The 21,692-nt window shown below is 39.9% G+C and overlaps 1 protein-coding gene and 1 long non-coding RNA gene across 2 annotated transcripts; one reads left to right on the top strand and one right to left on the bottom strand.

The window, feature by feature from the left end:
* Nucleotides 1-38: 38 nt before the first annotated feature.
* LOC127534583 (uncharacterized) lies at nucleotides 39-3,941 on the top strand. Its single transcript, XR_007942754.1, has 2 exons — nucleotides 39-160; nucleotides 2,568-3,941. It is a non-coding gene; the product is annotated as an uncharacterized LOC127534583 (long non-coding RNA).
* Nucleotides 3,942-12,008: 8,067 nt separating this feature from the next.
* On the bottom strand, nucleotides 12,009-14,843 carry LOC110963135 (homeobox protein HOX3-like). Its single transcript, XM_022211341.2, has 2 exons — nucleotides 14,391-14,843; nucleotides 12,009-13,146 (listed from the first exon to the last, which is right to left on the bottom strand). Exons 1-2 carry the CDS (start codon nucleotides 14,728-14,730, stop codon nucleotides 12,629-12,631), a joined length of 858 nt encoding a protein of 285 aa, XP_022067033.2. The 5' UTR covers nucleotides 14,731-14,843; the 3' UTR covers nucleotides 12,009-12,628.
* Nucleotides 14,844-21,692: the final 6,849 nt, after the last annotated feature.

The raw sequence follows: 21,692 nt of genomic DNA on the forward strand, positions 1-21,692 counted from the left end.
GATTAAGCCGAGCAAGCAAGTTGAGAAAACTCACCTCAGGTCAACATTTAAATGGTGTCCGAGCCCCATCAAGCAGCCAACTAAAAACCAACATCTTACAAAGCAGCAGGGAAGTTGATCATCACTGAGGCCTTCACTGGCCTCTCACCTCTCCACACAGGTAGGATGTCACAAATCCAACGCAGTTCTTCCTGTAAAATGAGAAAGAAAAAACAGTTTTAGGTCAAATTCTTGCATCGTGGTTATTTTTCAGCCCAACAATGAAAACTTTTTTCTCTCTTTCCAAAGCTAGATTAACATAACACAATGATGCAGCTAATGGATTATGCAAATCTCAGGCGAAGCTTCTTGAAAAACCCGCGGCCCTCTTTAGCCCTCTGCTCAGGTCATGTGAAAGGCACACTTAATGGGTTCAGAGGTCGTGACAGCTGGCATTTAGAAGTTCAGTGGCAGCAGATTTGTAATTAGCCTCGATCAAATACAAAAAAGGAGAAGATCAAGAAGTTGGAAGTGACAGAAAGGACGTGTTCATCTCAGGCCAAACTTACTCCTCAGCTGGACTGAGACAAAAATAGAGAGTGAGAGTTTGAATCTGTGTTTGGGACTGTGGGTTTTTGTGAAAGTGTGTTTGTTCAGGAATCATGTCCAAACGAGGCTAAGTGCCATTTAAAGCTGTAGGAGTGACAAAAAACAAACAAATATATTCACCAGTTACAATTTACTCTCACCGCTGGGCATATTCTCTTATAAAAAATATATTTAAATAAATATGCAAACAGGTTAACTGACTTGTGTTTAGTGCAACAATATCTAAAGGAAATTTCAGTTTTCTGAGCAGGAATGACAGGATGAAGATGCTCCAGAGGGCAGCACAAGTTTAGCCTTTTGTATTTATTTTATTTGCACATGTCTGGTTAAAAATACAATAACTGCTGCTCTGATGCATCCAAGCATTTAGGAATTAACAGAGCTAAAACATCCTGATGAGGATATTAGTTAACATCTAAGTTTCAATTTCCAAACCAGTTTTTAATTTTGCTTTCAGTTTATCCTTAACAGAATTCTGATATTTCTAATAAATCCAATAGGAGTGAAATAACAAGCATAAAAACAAACAAAAAGTGTGCTTTAATTTAAACTCTGTAGGGTTCAGATATTTTTCAGGTGATTGGCTTAGAAGGCATTAAATTATCACTGAGCAATGATGCTGACATTTAAGATATATAATAAATTAATTGATTAATGAATTAATAGAGTTAATTGAAAAAAATAAATTAAATTACATTTTTTATTATATCTGTTTTATGTCCCTGCATTCTTAAATGAATCAATTAAAAACAAATAAATAGAATATAATTAACTAAAGTAAAAATGCAATGTGCTTTTAATGCATTAATTACCTAGACTGAATATTATTATTAGTATTATTATTATTATTGTTATTAGGGATATCAGTGTGAAAAAAACATCCAGATCATTTAATTAAAATCTACCTAAACTACCAACTTCTTCTGCTCTTATTGTTTTATTTTAACAATATCTCCAATGTCTCTTAAGTCTGCAGTAATTACAAAATAATTCAGCGTAATGAACAACTTCTAACTGCATTCTTACAACACAGAAATATGGTCCCAGCTGTGGGAGTTAATGGGATTCTACAGGCAGCGATGTGCTGAATGACTGAGTGCAATATATCCCTTCTCTCCATGCATTTGCATGGTGCACTGATCCATCTTCATGTCAGCTCGGAGGTTACTCAGGGTTCACACGCTAGCTTGTTTCTCTCCTCCACACTCAATAAATAAATCTCTGCAGCTTTCTGTTTACCGCCTGAATATAAATTTGTTTGCAGTCGATCGAAGACCTGTGCGGAGGTATTAGAAATTGTATTTCTGTAATGGCTTTCAGCAGAGGGAGGGGGCGGGAAGGGGTTGCAGAGAGGGGAAAAGAAGAAGAAGAAGAAGAAGAAGAAAAAACAGGTGTGAACAATCACTGCTTTTCCATTTGTGGAAAAATAAAATAAAATACAACATGCAGCCCTTTGGACGTATTCAAATTACATTTTAAAAAAACAAAGTAACCTTTCTTATCTTGTAGGACAACAGCAGCAATCCATGCTTGTTCCTGGATGTGCCATATGTTTGATTAGCATATTTGAGGTGTTGTTCCACATCGCTGCCCAGTGCAGCAGAAGTTCCATTATCACATTTAGTACAACAAACACGGTGATCTTTAAGCTGAGGCTCCCTCCTCTGGACAGCTTGTATCCCCTAAACCACAAATTCCTCATGATATTCAGAGATGGGATTGTCACAGTTTGGGTGAAAATGGATCCTACAAATACACTTCTGGATTTGATTCCCCCTCAAACCAAACTCTTCCACAAACATGCCCCAAAACATCCTCTTCAAACCGGGTGCATTTGTCATTCCAATCGCCTACTGTTGTGACTGGAGGTGAGGTAAACATGGCAGCACTTGGGTGGCTGTGTCAGGAGGCAGGAGGAGGGAGAGGATATTGACTGATGCTAATTTGTTTTGCGTCCATGCTCTGATGTGTGTCAATAGGCAGTCAAGGCCCTGGGATCAGTGCGGCCGTGCTCGGATTACCTCTTTGCTTTGGACTGAAGTGCCGTCCTGCCGCTGCTGACACCAGACCCCTTGTCTGGCCCTGCAACACTGTCGAGCCTCATTATACGTCAGCTCTTGACCCTCACAAGACTGCGAATTAACCGGCGCTGACAGACGACTGTCACCAGCAGCCAGACAGGTCACTGCTGCTAATGCAGTACCAAAGAGCAAAGAGGGGAAGATGACAGCCATCTATGGCGTGTTTATGGTGCAAAGGCTCATCAGGCATCATGATAGAGCCGTGAAAAGGCACAGGGACAAAGAGGAATAATGCAGCGAGTGGATAGAGAGAAAGGGTCAGAGTAGGGCTGAGGAGGAAGCAGACACAGATATTCAAGAGGAGCACATTGACCGCTTGAAAGACGGCTATCTGTGTGATTGATAGGGCACGTCAGCTTTTCTCAAATATTGACATTTTTGAAAAATTGTCATGTCAGAGGTAAGGTTTAGCTTAGAGTATACTCAGCCCACACACAATCCAGGGAATACCACTTGAAAACAAAGAGAAAAATCCATCCACTCGCAGTGTGAAATTCTAATAATTGCCCTTGCCTTCTTGTTGAATGGTATGAAATCTGTCACAGCGCATGAACCGTAATCATAAATCCAATGCAACTACTGTGCAAATGGCCGGGGACATTACAGATAACTGCATTCTGCACGGGCTCAACGCTGTGACAATGAAGCAATACCTCGCTGATACCAGGACTTCTCCACAATAGCCTGTAGTATGTGTTGCAGCACTTCACAGCCTCAGCGAGCCAAGAGGCTTCGAGTCGGCAGAATCCCAAACATCATGACAACAAGCCATCAGTCATCTTCCCCCCAAGCTGCTGCGCACACTTGTGTGTTTCCGGAGTTCTTACTGTGGGAAATGAACAGGGTTAAACATGAAACAGGAGGAAATGTTCATCACTGCAGCACACTCTGTAATATTCTCTCTCGTACAGCATTGTTTTCGCTGCAGGGAAAGAGAAGGAGTTGTTTTTAATTTTTTTTTCTGCTTAAACATCCCCTGCTTGTTCACAACGCAGATCAGTCGTCTACTGTGCATGCTAATCACGGTTAATAGCAAAATGCTGATAGAAAAATGACACTGTGTTAATAAGGCACTAATCTTCTGCTTATGTTCAAGAAGGATTATTCCTGTAGTCAAAGCAAGAAAAATGTCAGCCGTGAAGAAGTTTGAAACTCAAAAACTCAGATAAATGAGGAGCTGAGTATTTACTAGATCCAAATATTGGTTAATGAATGTCTCTTATTTCCTATTGAGTATCTTTTAGGTGATTAAAATCATCTTATTTTGCACAATCTGTCTGTTTCCCTGCTCTGATTTGAAACTATTTACAGGGGGAATATTCAAACTCATGATATATTATTTTAGCAGCTTTACAAAATTAATTCCTCCAGATCATTTAAATCAGATTTCTTCAAATTTGGGCCTGACATGTCTGATCTCACTGGAAACTGTGGGGTGAATTTAAAGAAAAGCTACATGGGTTCAAATATTTCTCAGCACAGCTTGAGTTTGATGACTCACCCAGCAGTGAAAAACTTCACTGGATCATAACTGTTCCAAAAATCTTTAACTTTTAACGGTGGAGGTTTAACAAAGATCATTAAAGCAGTCAGTAGAAGTGTTTTTAACAAGAAGAAACAGAAGTACAGTGGACAATGTCACACATTTCACATGTACATATAAACGTAAACACACACACACACACACACACACACACACACACACACACACACACACACACACACACACACACACACACACACACACACACACACACTGTGTTTTTCTATCATTGTGGGGACTTACCTTTGACTCACATTCATATCTAACCCCTAACCCTAACCCTTACCCTAACCTTAACCCAGACCAAAACAATGGCTAACCCTAAAGAAACGTTTTTGCACTTTTACTTTTTTCAGTAACAACAACATGGCCAAGAAAACACTGTTTGAACTTGTAGGGACCGAAATGAGGTCCCAACAAGTGACGTTGTTTTCGTTTTTTCTACAGTTGTGGGGACATTTGGTCCCCACAAATATAGCCAGCACCTGAGCACATACATACACACACACACACACACACACACATATACATATATATATATATATATATATATATATATATATATATATATATATATATATATATTTATATATATAGTGAAATAGGGTTAAATGTCACTGTACTTCTGTTTCTTCTTCTTTCTTATTTAAAATATCCAATTTGTAGAAACATATTTTAGCGGTAACTCCTTTAGTTCCTACAAACTGGACATGTACTGTGGATGAAGGAAATAAAATATGACCATTAAACATTATTACTCCACCAAGAAATAGAAATATTTTGCCTTCTGTCTGTTATATAATCTATATACATGAATGAGCACAGATTGCAGGTTTATTAGATACACACAGTGAAAGCTAATGCAGTCCACAATACAGTAAATCACACCTTCATCAAGTCTATTTATTGTATGTTCACTTATGTTGTAATCGTTTTAGAGGCGTGTTGATTTTATTTTGGAAGATGCAGTGTGTGCTGCTGTTAATAATATTATACTGAAAGGTGTTTCTAATATTCATTCCACCCTCTTTGATATAAATGGGCTGGACAATAAATCAACACGTCCATGAATTATAAAAGAATTACTAAAGAAAAAAAAAAACTTTCTGAAAGGAGGATTGAGTGCAGGACTGTTTTTTATTAGACTGGGTTTGTGTTATTTAGGTGTACCCAATAAACTTACAACCAGAAAGTCCATATATTACTTCTTTTATTACTTTTCCCAAAAAAAAGTCCAGGGAAACAAAAGCCCAGAGACTCAGTTAGACCTCAGTTAAAGCTGTGAAACTACAAATTCAAAACAGACATTTACAGGAATATAAAAATTCACATATACTTACCTGGGATTTGAGAGATTTAATCCATCCATCTATTTTCTATACACTCGTCTGTGGGGGGAGTTGAGTCTATCCCAGCTGATTTAGGGTGAAGGCAGAGCTCACCTGGACAGTTCACCAGTCTGTCACAGGATCACATAATGTGACACAATAATGTGCTGTCAACAGTAGTCACTGATACAGACCTCAGACTATGTGGAATTTAACTGTATTTAGCCACATTTGAGCATCTGAGCACTCATTCAACATGTTTCTGAGGGAAATTTCAAAAGCATTACATCACTTTAACCCTCAGTGCTGCAGTATAAGCACTTCCAAAGGTCAAAGGTCAAAACATTCGGGTTGAAGTTTTCATTCAATAATAGTTAGATGCTATCTTATTGTTTTTTGCTGGTATGGTTTTTCCAATATCCAGACATCAGTAATCTGCCATCTGCCATCATTTCTACTGTTTTAAATCAGCATTTTCAGTTTTTGTTCATATCAAAAAGGAGGAGAGCAAAATATTACAGGAAGCCCTTTCAGGTCTAATGCAGTCCAGTTCTCCTCACCTTTTTGCGATCTACATAAACTGACTCTACAGCAGCCTCATAGAAGTAAGATTTATGACAGAGCTTGTGTTGGATTACATCAGATTTCACAAATGTGCTTTTAAAAAGTGGTGCATTGCAAAGTATTTAAATGCTACCTTTCTGTTCTTCGCTCTTATATAATTCTTTTCCGATATCCAGACATCAGTAATCTGCTGTCTGCCATCATGTCTACTTTTATAAATCTGCATTTTTAGTTGTTGTTGACATTTAAAAAGTGAGAGGACGGTGATGCTGAACTACATTCCATTTAAAAGTGTTCCTAATATTGTGTTATTAACTAACAGGAGGGGGAGCAAAACATCATGTGAACTATTTTAAAGCAATGTTGTCCAGAATACCATCACATTTTTTTTAGCAGTGTATAACAGCTTGTTGAGCTGTTGTGTTGGATTTCATGGTGCATTTGCAAAAAAAAAAGGAATAAATGCATGTATTTTGCAATATATCTAAGTGTCAGATTTTTGTGTTTTGCTCTTATGTGATTTTTTCCAATCAAAAACAAAGTGTGCATTGATTAAAGTCTCTGTGATGAAGCCATTGGGTGCTGAACAATCCCTGAGAGATCGATAACGGTCAACGTGTGACATTTTACAGGGTGACTGTTGTGATTACAAGTTCATTCATTTAACCGGAGCTCTGCAGAGGGAGAAGTGAGCTCCAGCAGGTGACTCCCTCCCCGTGCTCAGCGCTGCTCTCCTCCACGGCGGAGACAGTTTCCTCACCAACTTACCTTTTTATTGTCACCGATCATCCTTAACTGGGAAGCATTTAAAATGTCATTGATCTTGATAATGCTGCGCCGTTATATGACAGTAACAGTTGTATGAGATTCAGGAAGTCAAATTTCCAAGATTGATGAGTCGTAGCAGTTGAGTTATAATCCATCTACCTGAGTGATGCTCAGGCTCTGTTCCACATGAAGGAGCAGACAAATAAATAAAACCCATAAAGGTGACACAGGAAATTGATACTTAACAATCATCTTGAGCAACAAGCACCAGGAGAGACTGGTGGGCAGCAGTTACTACTGTGCAGGGAAAAAGGCTGAGAAGGTTAATAGGTCATAAAAGGAACAAAACCTCCTAAAGGCCAGGCATAAAAGTTTAGGGTTTTGCTCCACAGCGGACCAAAGTTTTGTATCTAACGCTGACTTCTGGGACGGTTTCTCCTCAACGATTTTTAAAATTGTAATAATTCAAAAGGAAAACCGAACATTAGTCCCACTTTGATCATTATCTTGAATATTATGTTCGCCCAAATTATTTTATAACACTAGATGGTGAGTCATGGCCCATAAAGCTGTGTGAAAAAGCTACAATAGCAGATAATTTGCAGGCTTTGTTTAGTAAAACTGTAGTTCACAGCAGTCTCCTAATTACATAATACTGTGGATACAGCTCATAGGACTCTGATGGTGTTTTTTTTCTGCGCTATTTTATTTTTTTCTTGCTGAATAGTTTTCATTTCCCATCCAGTGCATTCTGGTTTATTCACCAGACATTTTCTGGAAACTTTTCTTCTTTTGTGGGTGGTATTTTTCCATTTACATCATATTGACTTCACTGATGGGTCATGTGATTTAAAAAACATAAGCACCATCTTTTTCAAATATTTCCTTACAAAATACCACACTTCTCAGAAAAATATGAATGACTACAAATAGAAAACAAACAATGATACAAAACAATAGTCTCTAAAAAATGATTTTTTTTTTCATTTTAATCCATCTTTGGATGAACTTAAATGTCAGCAGACGGAAAGAGTTTGCAGGTTTGAGTTAAAACATGACGACTGAAGCTTTGGAGGCAAAAATATTCGGTGGATAAATAATAGTGTTCTGTAGAAGATCTGTATGATGTAAATTGAATCCAATGTTTTATTTTATTTGTATGTCTTACGTTATGCTGCTGTTTTGCACAAATATGACATCTCTGCTGTTTCATGATGGAATACGACCTTCATCCTCAACATATCAAGACTGCTAAAGAGGTAAACACTCCTATTGTTGTGCTGTTTTCCTCATTTGTTTACTTTTTCCACCAAGTTCAGCTTCTGATCTGAGTTAATAAATGATTAGATTGTGCCATAAAACTGGATTTATGTTCAGGTTACACACCTCCCTTTTTATATTTTCAGAGAAGGATTTGTTTTAATGATTCTTAAACCTGCAGATGTTTTCCTAATCACTTTATAATGAGGAGGATACCCCTCTTTATATGCTCTAATGAAGGTTTGTTTACCAAAAGATGGACATAATTAACACATAAATGGTAAAGAAATAGATGAGGCCAAAGGAATCAAACATTTTCATGCTTTTGTAGGATTTTAACAAAAAAGCTGTAAAACTGGTCAGTTATTGGCGTTATTTAGTGAGGTAAATGTGTGTATGTGTGATAAATACACACTAAACCCAAATTAGAAGCTCCTAAGAGGGAGTTTAGGTGGTTTCTGTGAACTCTTGTGGTTTAGGAGCCTCTGATTCAGGCCACCAGCCTGTTTATTGGCAGATACACCAATAAGTACATGGCTGACACATGGACATTTATTATCATCATCATTTCTCTGCTCTGATAGTGATCCCCATATAATGAATGGAATTACCACTTGATAATAAAAGTCTCCAGTGTACCAAAATGACAAGCTTCTGGCTTTGCGTTTGCTGAATGTGGGAGCAGATCCTTTTGTAAGTGGAATTAAAGCGGCGCGTCTTTGTTAAGCACAGAGCAGTTCTGTTTTCACGGCAGCTTAAGAAAAGTCTTGATGCACGGAGCATTTTTCACGTCTAACCCCAAAATCAGTTTCACAACAGCTGCAAACGGGACAGTCGAACATCAGTCACTGTAAAAGACATAATGCAAAAATTCTGAAATTAATGATGGACCGTAACCAAAGCTGGTTTCATGGCACCACGGCTGGCATCATTTATCACTTCAAAGATCTACTTAATGCAAAGCCAGGAATTTAGGGGAAAAAAAACAGAAACTTGTGAGGACTTTTGGGCTTTGCAGATGCCCCCACCCACCCACAAACACATGTCATCAACCGGGGCAGAGGAGTCAAGTGAGTAGAAAAGGATATAATGACTTTAGCTGCTAACTAGGAGCGACACAGTAGGAGAACAACTGGCTAACCTAATGCTGCATTGGAAGTAGACTGTTGCCCCTCGCAGTGGGGCCCTTGGGGGGGAGGCTTTCCTTGACCCCTGGGGATCCCCCTTGACCCCATCCACAGAATTACTGCAGTCCAGTGTGTGGATCCTGGCGTTTAGTGTCTGGAAGGAGAATGTGTTGAGGAACCAGAGGTAAAGGTCCTATTGAGCCTCGGCACCATTAAAACCATAAATCACCCTTCATATGCAAGAATCTCAGGAATCCAACACTGTCTCTGCTTTTTCCCGTCCTCACAATCCCCCCTCTTTCTGTGCAAAGAGAACATATTTTTCGAGGAGAACTTCTTTTTTCTTTCTCTCTCTCTTGCCCTTTATTACTTTCCCCCTAAATTACCCAGCTGTCACCACCTCTTTGATACAGATGTGGAGTAGACCCAACTTTATTTGATTCAAAATGTTCACAGAGTTATAGCCGGCTCTATAGCTCCCCTGACACCTACTGAGAACCTGCCGCAAATGGTGTCAAATATTTACCAAATGACAGCTGATCCAGAGACTGATTAAGCAATGAATTAGGGGCAGGAAGTCATTCTATCCAGGACCACTAGGGGATCAACTTCCTCATTACCTCCCCCCTTCATTTCATAGTTGTCAGTAGTCCTCTGTGACAGCTCATTTACAGTAAGACCACTGATATAAAACTGTCAGCGTGCTCTGAATTTGTGTGCAGTTTTGTTTAGAATACTGATACCAGGGCTCACATTATCAAGTGTGAGGGAAGGTTCGCCTCTTCATCATGTGGAGCTGCTGTCTGTCTGTGGCATGTAAAACTGTCGAGGCCCAGGAGAACATGCGACCCACTTCTGTCAAATAAATGCACAATGTCTCCTTTTTTTTAGCTCAGCGGGGACTGAAATTTTGAAATCGAATATGCTAAAAGATAAACTCCCACACTGCACAAAAAGACTAGTTGAGAAAACTCAAATTTCAAGGCAATCTTTTGCAGTTAAATTTTTGAGTTGTCTCAAAGATTTGCTAGTTCATTTGCCACGTTTACATGAGACCTTTAATTCCTCTTTAAAGTTAATTCCCTTTAAAATCTCCTTGTAAACACTTAATTCCAAATTAAAAAGTTAATTCCGAATAAACTTAAGTCCAAATAAACTACCTGGTTTCTTCCGATGTTTATTCCAAATAAACTAATTTGTGTACGTTCTATTCATGCATACAGTTAATTCCGCTTTAGTTAACTCCGGTCATTCTGGGCATGCTTGGCTCCTCACATGGCGAGAACGTAGCAACATACACATTCTGCGACCTTACTGGTGCGAGCACATTCTTCAACTTCAACAGAAGTAGTAGGCCATTGTCGAGTTGCTGTTTCAAAACGACAATAAAAAGCAAAGCGAAAAGCGTGCTTATTAGTGGTTCCTCCATGTTGTCAGGGAAAAGAAATGCCACGGCAAAAGGAGTTTGTTTTCTTCTAGTAAACAGGGATACATCAGGTCCACTCCCTGTCCAATCAGAACCTTTTCCAACGCCCAAGCATTAAAGCGGAATTAAGGAAGAGGAAGAAACATGGGGTCCATGTAAACCTTAATTTGGAATCAATATTTCCATGTAAATGCGAAGCACAAAACTTTAATTTCGAATGAGTGAATTCCAAATTAAAAAACTTCATGTAACCGTGGCCGCCATTCTGTGAATAGTCACTACTATTAATTCTTCATTTGGCCAATGTAAACTTGTTCATTAGCTGAATAGCGATTCATAGAACTACAAAATAAAACTAAGCAACCCCATGACCTTTTTTAGTTACTTTTTTGGCCTTTCTCAGTTTTTATTGAGAGGCAGGACAGTATAAGAACCTGCAGCAAAGGGCCATGAGCAGGATTCAAACCCATGACCACTACGTATTGCGCTTAACCTGCTGAGCTACAGGGGACGGAGCCGAGTTGTAGGTCAAAGGAAAGAAAGCATGAGGACTTGCCCCTGCTCTGTATTCTGGGAAACCCTGTAGTTTTTGCCAACAACAAATTATACTTACAGTTTATTCAGAGTTACAAATTCAGACATAATGAGGTAAACACGATTGGTCTGATGTGTATTTTCATGTCAAGTATAGCCATTTTAATTTTCACGTTCAAACAACTCTGCTGAACAGAATGTAGTTTTAAATTTGATGATGACACAGTGAGGCCCCCGAAAAGCAATCCAAAGCCTCTAGCTTTGTTCTTTAAGATGAGATGTTGTCATTAGTGAGTGAAAGGCGTCGGTCTCTCGTGGCCCTGTGGCATGTTTGAAGGGCTTCTACGCCACACAGCTAACACGCCCCCTGAGAGGGAGGCCAGCCCCAACTTGCAGCACCACAATTTGACTGTTGAAGAGGCGAGGGCTGGGAAGGAGGAGGCAGGAGATCTTGTCATGGTGCCCAGTGGGTTCAGAGCTTGTGGTTGGAGAGCTGGAAAGACTGCCACGTCTCGTTGATTAATGGAGGGGGGACCCAGAGGCAGGAGCGAGGGAGACTCTTATGTGACAAGATTGTGCAATTTGAATGCACGACACCGTAGAGTCTTCAATGAATCCGAAGCATGCCTTAATTTGATTACAGAATCTCGCTCGTTTTTTTTTCTTCCCCATTTGGGATCCACTCCAGGAATCTTTAATCATAAAAAAAAACACCGCTGTAACAAAAAAAGCAATTGTAATCAGGGATGAATAGGGTAAACATGGCACAAGAGCTACAGTTTTCCCAAATGCATTTATTAAGCATGTACAGTAAGTGACATGTCAATTAATCAAGAGCTGTATCAAAGACTTGTCGTTTCCTTTAATGGCTTTAACAAAAATATAACATCATTCAATATGAACATTATTCTGCCCATTTCACAGATTTTACACAAATGACCTATTTACAGTAGATAATGAAAAGAGCCCTAATGTGACACTCGAAAAGATGACAAGCACTTAACAATAATCTGACAACAGAGGGAAATAGAAAATATGCTCATAGTCTGATCCCCACATGCATTAAACATGCAATAATACAAATGTTACACCCACGAAATTACAGCAAAAAGCACGTCATTATTATTCTCTCCCATGTCTTGTGCGTGCCGTGATGTGCAACGTGAGGGGATGAGCAGTGTGCGGTCACTGCGCCTGAGAAACACAAATGATGTCGCTGTAGCTCTTCTTTAATTAAGACGCGTTCATATAGTTTAATTAAAATGTGTCATGAATGGCGTGAGGGTGCGTTCAGGGGGCTTCAAGCCGGGGATGCCGATCAGACACCCTCCAGCTTTTCATAAGTAAGAGAAAGTAGATGTATCATTGAGATTTTGATGAGCTCGGGAGGGGATGGCTGCTACGAGGCCCTAGGGCCAGTTTGAAACGCCGGCATGGTGATGACTATCAGCGCCTGTACAGGAGGGAGCTGCAACAGATGGAAGAGTGCAGCTCAGATGGGGCAGGTCTGCAGGGTGCAAACACTGACCGCTGTCACTAAAAGCCCCAAAGAGAGACGACATGGAGGCAAAATCCATGGAGTCTGAGGAGGAGGAGGAAGTTCCAACAGCACTCTGGAACCTCAGGCGGTTTGCACAAGAGTTCAGGCTCGAGGACAGATTGTAAGAACACTGGGACAAACCTGTCGTCTTTCCATACTTGTGCTCCCTCTTGTACCTCATCCTGCGGTTTTGAAACCAGATCTTAACCTGGCGGTCGGTGAGCTGCAGCCCGGCGGCCATCTCCATCCTCCGGGGGCGACACAGGTAGGGGCTGAAGTGGAACTCCTTCTCCAGCTCCAGTAGCTGGTTGTTAGTGAAGGCAGTCCTCTCCCTCTTTGCACTCCGCCTTCCACCGCCTGATAGACCGGCTGCCACGCCGCCGCTGACTGATGGCAGGGGAAGCACATAAAGAAGAGAAGGTGTTAAAAGGAAGTGCCACGCATCTAACAGTTCTATCCTGAAATGTACGAGCTCCACATGGAAGCTTTCAAAGCGCCGGCGAGGCCCCTTGTTAATCCTTAAGCCAATCAACCCGAGCCCAGGCAGAGCCCTCAGCCCTTCCTGTGTATTCAGTCATGCTCGAGACGCTATACAAGACCGGCTGTCTACTGTGTCATGTGTTCAGGGGAAAGTTACCTCCCGAAGAAGCAGTCTGGGGGAAACTGACGCCACTACGGCTGCCTGACAGGCCACATTAATCAGAGCTACACACAGAAGCAGGCCTGTCAAATCCCCATCTCAGTCACTTAAAAGGTACCTTGGGACCACCACTGAAAATAACCACCATTAGGGATTCAATTTGACATGTATATGAGCAATACCAGGGCCCTGTTGATAACAAAATGACATACAGGGGTTAATGGATACTTAATAAGACCTGTAATGACCTCAGAGAGAGAGCTGCACTGTTTAATAAAACTCAACTACACTGGGAGAGCGCCTGCTTGTATGCTAGCATGTTTGCATCAAGGCAGCCATGTTTACCTGTTTCTGTGGAGGAATTAGAGCAAAATTAAACAAGCAATAAAGAACATAAAGGTTGCTAGAACACGTGTTTTACTGCAGACATAATCAGATTTTTGTTATTTCATCTGACTGTGGTGGTCTTTCTCCACTTTTTTAAAAGTGTGCAAAGATACTTTTGTGAATTTACAATGAAAATGAATTTGTGTTTATCTTTTTGGTTATAGCAGAATGAATATACTGAATCAGTTTTGCGACTTTGTTGACAAATGACAGGTTGTAGGACTATGAGAGGAGAAAAAAAAGTCATTTTCTATTTTGAACATGATCTTACATGTTTGCTCTGAATGTGACACTGACATGTGTTTAAGTGTGTTGCAGCGTTAACATTGACTCATAGTGTGATTACAAAGAGTCTCCACATCTGATGAAAGTTATTTTTGCCCCTGACAGTAGGAATGCAAGTGACTTCTATTGTTGCATTGTTTTCAAGTGTCTTCACGCAGCAAACAAGCTGCAACAAAACCAACATCCGTGTTCAAATTACACATTCAGAGCACAAATGAGGGGCATTTGGAGCATCAGAGCATGAAGTTTGTGCCACAAATACTTTGAACACTTAGTTGCAGTTTAAAGAAAAAATTATATAATGAACAAAAGTGGTTACCAGATTGTTGGGAGCCAGTTGTCCGTGGATTCATCCAGGGGAAAATGACTCCTGAGTGGCAGATGGTGAGTAGGCTGCAGCTCCTCTTCATGTCCAGCTTGCCCTTGGCATAGCAGTGAACCACGGGCTCCAGTGGGCTCTCAGACCGCTCATCTGGGTTCAACCTGGAACTGACACCAGCAGAGGAGGTCACGTTTTGCTGATTAAGTTCTGCTTCTCGGCCTCCTCTTCCTCCTCCTCTCTCATTGTATCCTGCGTTTAGTTTTGGCTCTTGTCCAGAGCTCATAGCAAAACTGTTGCCATGCAGCTGCAGAGGGAGGGCAGACCGTGGGGGGTCCATGGAATCAGCTCATCAAACTGTCTCAAATAAAAACCAAAGGGTCCCCGAAGAGCAGTAAAAAATAAAAGACGAGGACTTCTGTGTGTCTAATATGCGATCACAATTAACCTGGATGTATAAATGCACCCCGGAAAAAAAAAAAGGTGCAGCAACCATGTGGAACATTTGGAATAATATTTACCAGAAGGGTGCCGTAGTCACGTGGGTGGCTCCTCCAATGACAGAGCTGTGGAGTTGCAAAGTAATCCGACGGCAACTTGGGGCGCCCGAAGAAGCTTCTGCCAGATTTCCTCAGACATTTCTAAGAGCAGCCTGCTTTTCTTTACCTATAGGGATAAAACAAATAATAATAATCATATAGAGGAGAATTAATAGGCGCAAACAACTGTGTGAGGAGGGTGAGGGAGGAAGAGGGAGATGGTGTTTGTGCGCAGGAGGAGAGGGAAAAATGGCAGACAAAGATCACACGTGTGCAGCTGAGGAGCGTCTCAGAGAGAAAGCAGACTTCTGGTGATGTTAGAAAACCTCTGACAGGACGCGGTTATGTGAAGGAACCGAAGCTTTCAGTTTATTTTTTTATTTTTTGGGTGGTAGGTTTTAATGAAAAACAACGAGCGAGGAGTCCATGCGTCTGGGATGGAACAAGAACCGGTGACCGAACCCAACTTCATGGTTTTGCTGGAGCATTTTGATGCAAAATAAAATTAAATAAATTGCGTTTTATTGTTTTTTCTTCTTCAGGGAAATGCAATTATGGGCTAAATAGTGGCATTTATCCGCGGATTTCGTGCTACTAGATTCTCCATTTGCAGCAAAGATGCGTTTTTTTGCGCGCAAAATTAAAATAAATTAAATAAATGACTGCAATTGTTGTAGATAATTTTGTGAATGTATGTGCCTTTCCTTTAAACAGCAGCTTACTTTTGACTGTCGTGCATCTTTGGCTCCTAATAGGATTCACTGGGAGTGGTCAAACAAAGACGTGACAGTCATTGCCACACAAAGACAAAGGAGGCAATCATTAAAGATTTTTTCTCTCTCTCTACAGGACGATTTGCATTAATCAGGCATCAGTTGTACAGTTTCTGTGAGGCAACACTCAGACACCGTTTGATGGAGGAAAAAAAACTCCCTTCGTTTGCAGGGACAAAAGGAAGGAGATGCTCAGAACACAGCAGCAAAAAAACACACCAGGGGGATTTAGGAGGGGGCAAAAATACATTCAGGAAGGTGCAGTGCAATTAAATGAAATATGAAATCTGCAGCTTCATTTTATAACCACATAATCAATTTTTTTAGATGGGGGAGAAATTATCCTGGCTTAAAAAGCTGCATCAATTGTGGCCTAAGTGAGTTATAGGGGAGCAAACAAAGTCATAAAACGTGTTGCAAAAATGGATAAATAACGAGAATAAACCAGAATAATGAATCTATCACATTTTTAAAGAAAATACAGTGCACCATCCTCCTAAAAAAAAAAAAAAAACCTTTCTGCATATTCTAGAGGCTCTGTATCAATCTCGCTTGAAGCAGGCTTTAGATAGAAGTTCCTTCTGGTGTTTCACTACAACAAAGCTGTCGAGAAAACCCTCTTTAGATGTCTCAGAGGTGATGGATTATGCACTCAGGGTTGCATAGCTTGGAAGGAGGGGAGCCTTCCTCCTTTTTTTTCACTCCTCCGTTTCACTCCTGCTGCCACCATCACCGAGGTTTTACCTGAGGAGGGGATTTCTTTTTTTTAAATAAATGAAATATTTTAGCTCCTATTAAGGACGTGGATCCACCACTGACACCTCTTATTAATTACACTTAGAAAGATGAAAATTAATTTTAGGTGTTATTGATCGATAGTTTAATTTTTAAGCATGTAAGTGTGGAGACTTAATTTTTTAAATGTGTAAACAGTGCAACATAAATAAAAAAATATAAAATGTGCTAGATTCTTCTTTTTCTTCATTATTATTATTAGTATTGTTGTTATTATTATTAGGTGATAAGGTGGGGGACATGAGGACTGGCTGAAATGGGGGAAAGTAATTAAATTCGTTTTGTTTTCCTTACCTCACACCCTTGAACACACTCTCTGAATTGGAGATAGAATCTATGATATACTAGCTCAGCAAGACCATAATTTAGCTCCTCCGCGCCTCCACCACAATTCTCCGTGAACTCTGTTTGAACCGCCTCAGCGGCAATAAATCATTTTTCTCTCTCACACAAAAGCGCGCCGGTCGCTCTGGGTGTCAACCCTTTTACAATTCCTCCTTACCTTCTGCGCTCTCTCGCCTGCTGACACAAACAACCAAGAAAATTGTCGATAAACTTTTATTTTTCATACCAATAACGCGCGCGGAGAGAAGGAGGAGGAAGAGGGGGGGAAAAACGCGGCGGGCTTTGGGAAGATATCCGCAGCTGCGCACAAGAGGAGGGGAGGGAATCCATAGCAACACAATCCTGCTTTTATTTCCCCCTTTCTCCTCCCCGTGCATCAATTATATATTTATGTAATGTATATATATTCTGTACAGCTTTAAAAATCATAATTGGTTTTCGGAGCTCAGCGGATCAGTGGATGTATTTGCAGGGGACAGACTCGGCAGATAAGAGGAGACTGAGGGAGAGAGCTGCGGAGGAGACGTTAATGGGCAGAGGATGCTGTCGGTTAAAACGGTGCATACAAATGGTGCTGTCTTGGCAGAGCAAGGAGAAGATTTATGGGCCCGGTGCCCTATATTGCTGTAAACAATGCAGAGTGAAATGAAAGGACTAGAGTTTGCAGACTGCACTTCATAAGTGAGGAAAAGACACACATTGTCAATTTCCCCCAAACCGGTCCCGACTTTTGCAGGAGCATGTGCATTAACACAGAGGATTAATCTGGACCCGAGCTGACTGGAAATGCTGTCCTGTCTGTGCAGGATGGAGGCAAATAGAAATCTTGTAGCACCTTTTGAAAGTGTTTTTTTTTTTTTGGTTTTGTTTGTTTTTTTGCAGGAGAAACACAAAAATGAAAAACTGAAGCTTGTAACACTTTTGAGGTTTCTTTGAAATTTTATTTTTAAATCTGGCATCCTACAAATGCTAAATATTTGTGTATATGTTAACAATTAAAGCCCAGTTTTAGCTTTCTTCTGGTGCAGTCACAGCTGCCCTGTCTGTGCAGAATGAAAGCAAACATAAATCTTGTAGAACCTTTAGGAAGGAGAACATTGTAGTTAAGTTTTAGGTTATTTTTTTTGTTGTAGGAAAAACACTTAAAATGGAAATCTGAAGCTTTTAACATTTGTGAGGTTGTTTTAAAATTTTATTTTGAAGTCTGGCATCTTACAAATGCTGACTGTTTGGACATCTATGTTAACAATTACAGTTCTGTTTAAGTCTTTATTCTCTTGAAACAACAGCCGTACTGTCTGGAGTTTAACTGAGGGAAACAAACATTTTGTAGAACCTTTTGAAAGTGCAACATTTGGGGAAGGTTCGTTTTTCTCAGAGCAACATTTTTAAAAATGAGCCACTTTCTTTGAAATTTTATTTTGAAATCTGGCATCCTACAAATGCTGCTCGTTAGTGTATATGTTAACAATTAAAGAATAAATTTAGCTTCCTTCTCCTGCAATCACAGCTGTCCTGTCTGTGCAGAATGGAAGCAAACATAAACATTGTAGCACCTTCTGAAAGGGTAATGTTACAGTCAAGTTTTATGTTATTTTGGGTTGGTTGTTGCAGGAAAAAGGCATAAAATGGAAATCTGAAGCTTATAACACTTGTGAGGTTGTTTTAAAATTTTATTTTGAAGTCTGGCATCTTACAAACGCTAACTGTGTAAATGTTAACAGTCATAGCTCCTATTTAGCTCTTTTTTTTTCTTGCAACAACTGTCCTGTGTGTGCAGAATGGAGGTAAACATACATTTTGTATTTTGAAAGTGTAACATTTGGGGAATCTTTTCCTCAAAAATGTGCCACTTTCTTTTAACCTTTTATTTTGAAATGTAGCATCCTATGCTACTGGTTTGTGTATATTTTAGCAGTTAAGGCCCAAATTTAATGTAATCACAACTGTCCTGTCTGTGCAGATGGAGGCAAACAGAAATTTTGGCGCACCTTTTGAAATGGTAATATTTGGAAATAAGTTTAGAGGTTTTGCAGGGAAAATGTGCAAAAACATGAGAACTGAAGCATCCAACACTCATGACATTTTTTACATTAATTTGAAGTCTGGCATCCTATAAGTGCTGACTGTTTGTGTTTATATTGTCTGTATGTCTGTAGAGAGCGTAAGTAAACATAAATCCTGTAGCACATTGTCAGAGCACCACATTTGGAAACAGGCTTTTGTATTTTTGCAGAAGAAACATGGAAAATAAGGAAAATCAAACTTACAACATTTGAGATTTTTTTGAAATTTTATTTTGAAATCCGCCATACTACATGTATATTTGTTTGCAGCTAAAGCTCATACTTGGATTTCTTCTCATGTCATGACAACAGTGCTGTCTGTGCAGGATGGAAGCAAACAAACACTGTAGCGCCTTGGAAATACCTTCAATTTTTTTGCACAAGAATCATTTTTTAAAAATGGAAAGTTGAAGCTTGTAACACGAGTCTTTTATTAAAAATGTATTTATTGGGAAATCTGGTAACCTAAAAATGCTAAATCTTGTAGCAACTTCTGAAAATGTAACATTTGGAAATAACTTTTCATGCCTTTGTTTTGTTTTTGGAAGTGGAAGGTGAGAAAACTGAGCTTCTAACACTTTTGTGGAACTTTATTGTGAAATGTAGCATCCTACCAGTGCTGAGCATCTCAATAACTGTGAACAATTAAAGTCCAAACTGAGCTGAATTCTCATGTCATCACAGAGACAAACATAAAGCTTGTAGCACCTTTTGAAAGTGCAACATTTGGAAATAAGCTCTAGTTTTTTGTTTGTTTGTTTTGGCAAGAGAACCATGTCTTTAAAATGGAAAATTGAAGCTTGTAAATGCATTTATTTTGAAATTTGGCAACCTACAAATGTTAAATCTTGCAGCAACTTTTGAAACTATAGCATTTGGAAATAACCTTTGTTTTGTTTTTGTAGGTGGAGCATGAAAAAAATGGAGCTTTTAATACTTTTTTGGAACTTTATTGTGAAATCTAGCATCCTACCAGCTGACCGTCTCTATACATGTTAACAATTACAGCCCAAATTGAGCTTTCTTCTCATGTCATCACACTACAAGCCTGTTTTGCAGCACTGAAAATGCTAATATCTGCTTTCTTTGCTCGTACTGTTCCATTAAAAACGCACGCCAGCTTTGAAAGTGACCACTTTGTTGTCATCCTAGTTTGAATCTTCAGTCATCTGTTGCTCCTTATATGAGAACTTAAAACGACAGGTATGGATGTAACTGCAGCAGCTCAACTCAAAGTGCTCATCACTGCAGCACAAAACGCAACTGGTGGCCGCACAAATGCACCGGAGAATCATTTTGGTGGGAACAAATCAAATCAAAAGCGCATTTCACTTAACCTATAGCTACATAATTGTGGATCTACAGTCTCAGGATCGCATATTCAGATCACTTTTGCTGATGAAAAGTGAATAACATAATCATAACTCAATCTAGCGACTGTCTGGGCCCCTGGTGACACCTTGAACGGGAGGGGGAAAATGACTGTCATTGCTGAGGTCCTCAACGATGCAGCAAATAGGCTAATTAAATAATTCTCAGCGAGGCGTTATGGTGACATAAAGTACACTCGTAGGTTTACCCAGGCCATCATCTGCTGCGTGATGTGGAGCCTACAGTGGGAGATATCAGGGTGTTGATCCAAGCTGCTTTGTCGTTCCTCTGCCTTGAAATGTTTGCCAGCAGCTGACAGTAAATCATTTGAGCATTTCTGATGGATTTTTAAAATCTACTTTTATGTAAATTCATCTATCACACACACACACACACACACACACTAAGACTGGTGCATTTTGCTCCCTCGAGTGAACGGATGGGAGAGATTTACGGATTTATGACACACCCACTGCTGGTCAATGTGAGACAGGCTTTCTGTCCCTGGAAAATAGCAGCGTGACCCCTGTTTCAACTCTCTGCCTTTATGCAGCTGCCATGGCTGCCGTTTAAACACACTACACCATAACAATACACTTCCCTCAAAGTGGTGCAAGAAGAAGAAGAAGGCGGCTCTCACCTGAGACCAGAGGGGGAAAAAAAGAAAACATCTGCACCCTACAATGAAAAAAAAGGTGAGGTAATAAAGCAGCTACGCGTCAGAGCAGCTGATCATTTTGGTTTGCTCTTGTTCAAACATTTCGGTGGCTGTTTGTGTAAAGTTTTTATATCTTCCAAGAGAGAAGGGAAGCAGAGAAAGAGAGAGAGCCTCCTAGCCTGAGGTGCTCATAAATCACAGGGAGCCTGCAGCGGTGCAATGTGAGCTGAAAATCATATGTGATTCAACAGTCTCCAGTCAGAGAAGAAACCAGTTAGAGCTGAGTAAGTGCACAGGAATTTAAACAGTGAACTTCAAACACGGTGAAATGCGTGATGTTCCCATAAGGTGGTGAGGTCACAAACAGCCACACCTTCTCAGATTTTAAGGGAAAAGCTTCCTAAATGTTAAAGAAAACGTCAAAATTATTCAGTTAAAACTGCGAAAGTGGTGCTGGAATTTGCAAAAGGATAAATAATGACGATTATAGTTGAAATAATGCTTGCCGAAATCAAAATAAAGCAGAAAAATAACATTAAATGTAATAATGATACATGTTTGTGCAAATATCAAGAAGTGGTTTCCTTGTGTAAACTACAACCTTAATGACAAAAATATGCTGATTTATGGCTGACAGACGACCTGAGCTTTTTGTTTAAATAATGCCAACAGTAAATCACCACATTTTTTGTTTATTCCCACAATAAATCCAGCAAAGCCTCACGCAGGTGTGTTGGTTGAACAGACCTTGGTAA

This window comes from Acanthochromis polyacanthus, chromosome 6 (assembly GCF_021347895.1).
Source record: "Acanthochromis polyacanthus isolate Apoly-LR-REF ecotype Palm Island chromosome 6, KAUST_Apoly_ChrSc, whole genome shotgun sequence".
In the NCBI taxonomy this organism is placed as follows: Eukaryota; Metazoa; Chordata; class Actinopteri; family Pomacentridae; genus Acanthochromis; species Acanthochromis polyacanthus.

What these genes read in the sequence shown, in the direction of transcription:
- LOC110963135 (XM_022211341.2), bottom strand. Translation starts at nt 14,730, where the DNA reads ATGGACCCCCCACGGTCTGCCCTCCCTCTGCAGCTGCATGGCAACAGT. An exon ending in AACTGGCTCCCAACAATCTG is followed by an intron (nt 13,147 to 14,390) that starts GTAACCACTTTT and finishes CCCTGCCATCAG; the next exon opens with TCAGCGGCGGCGTGGCAGCC.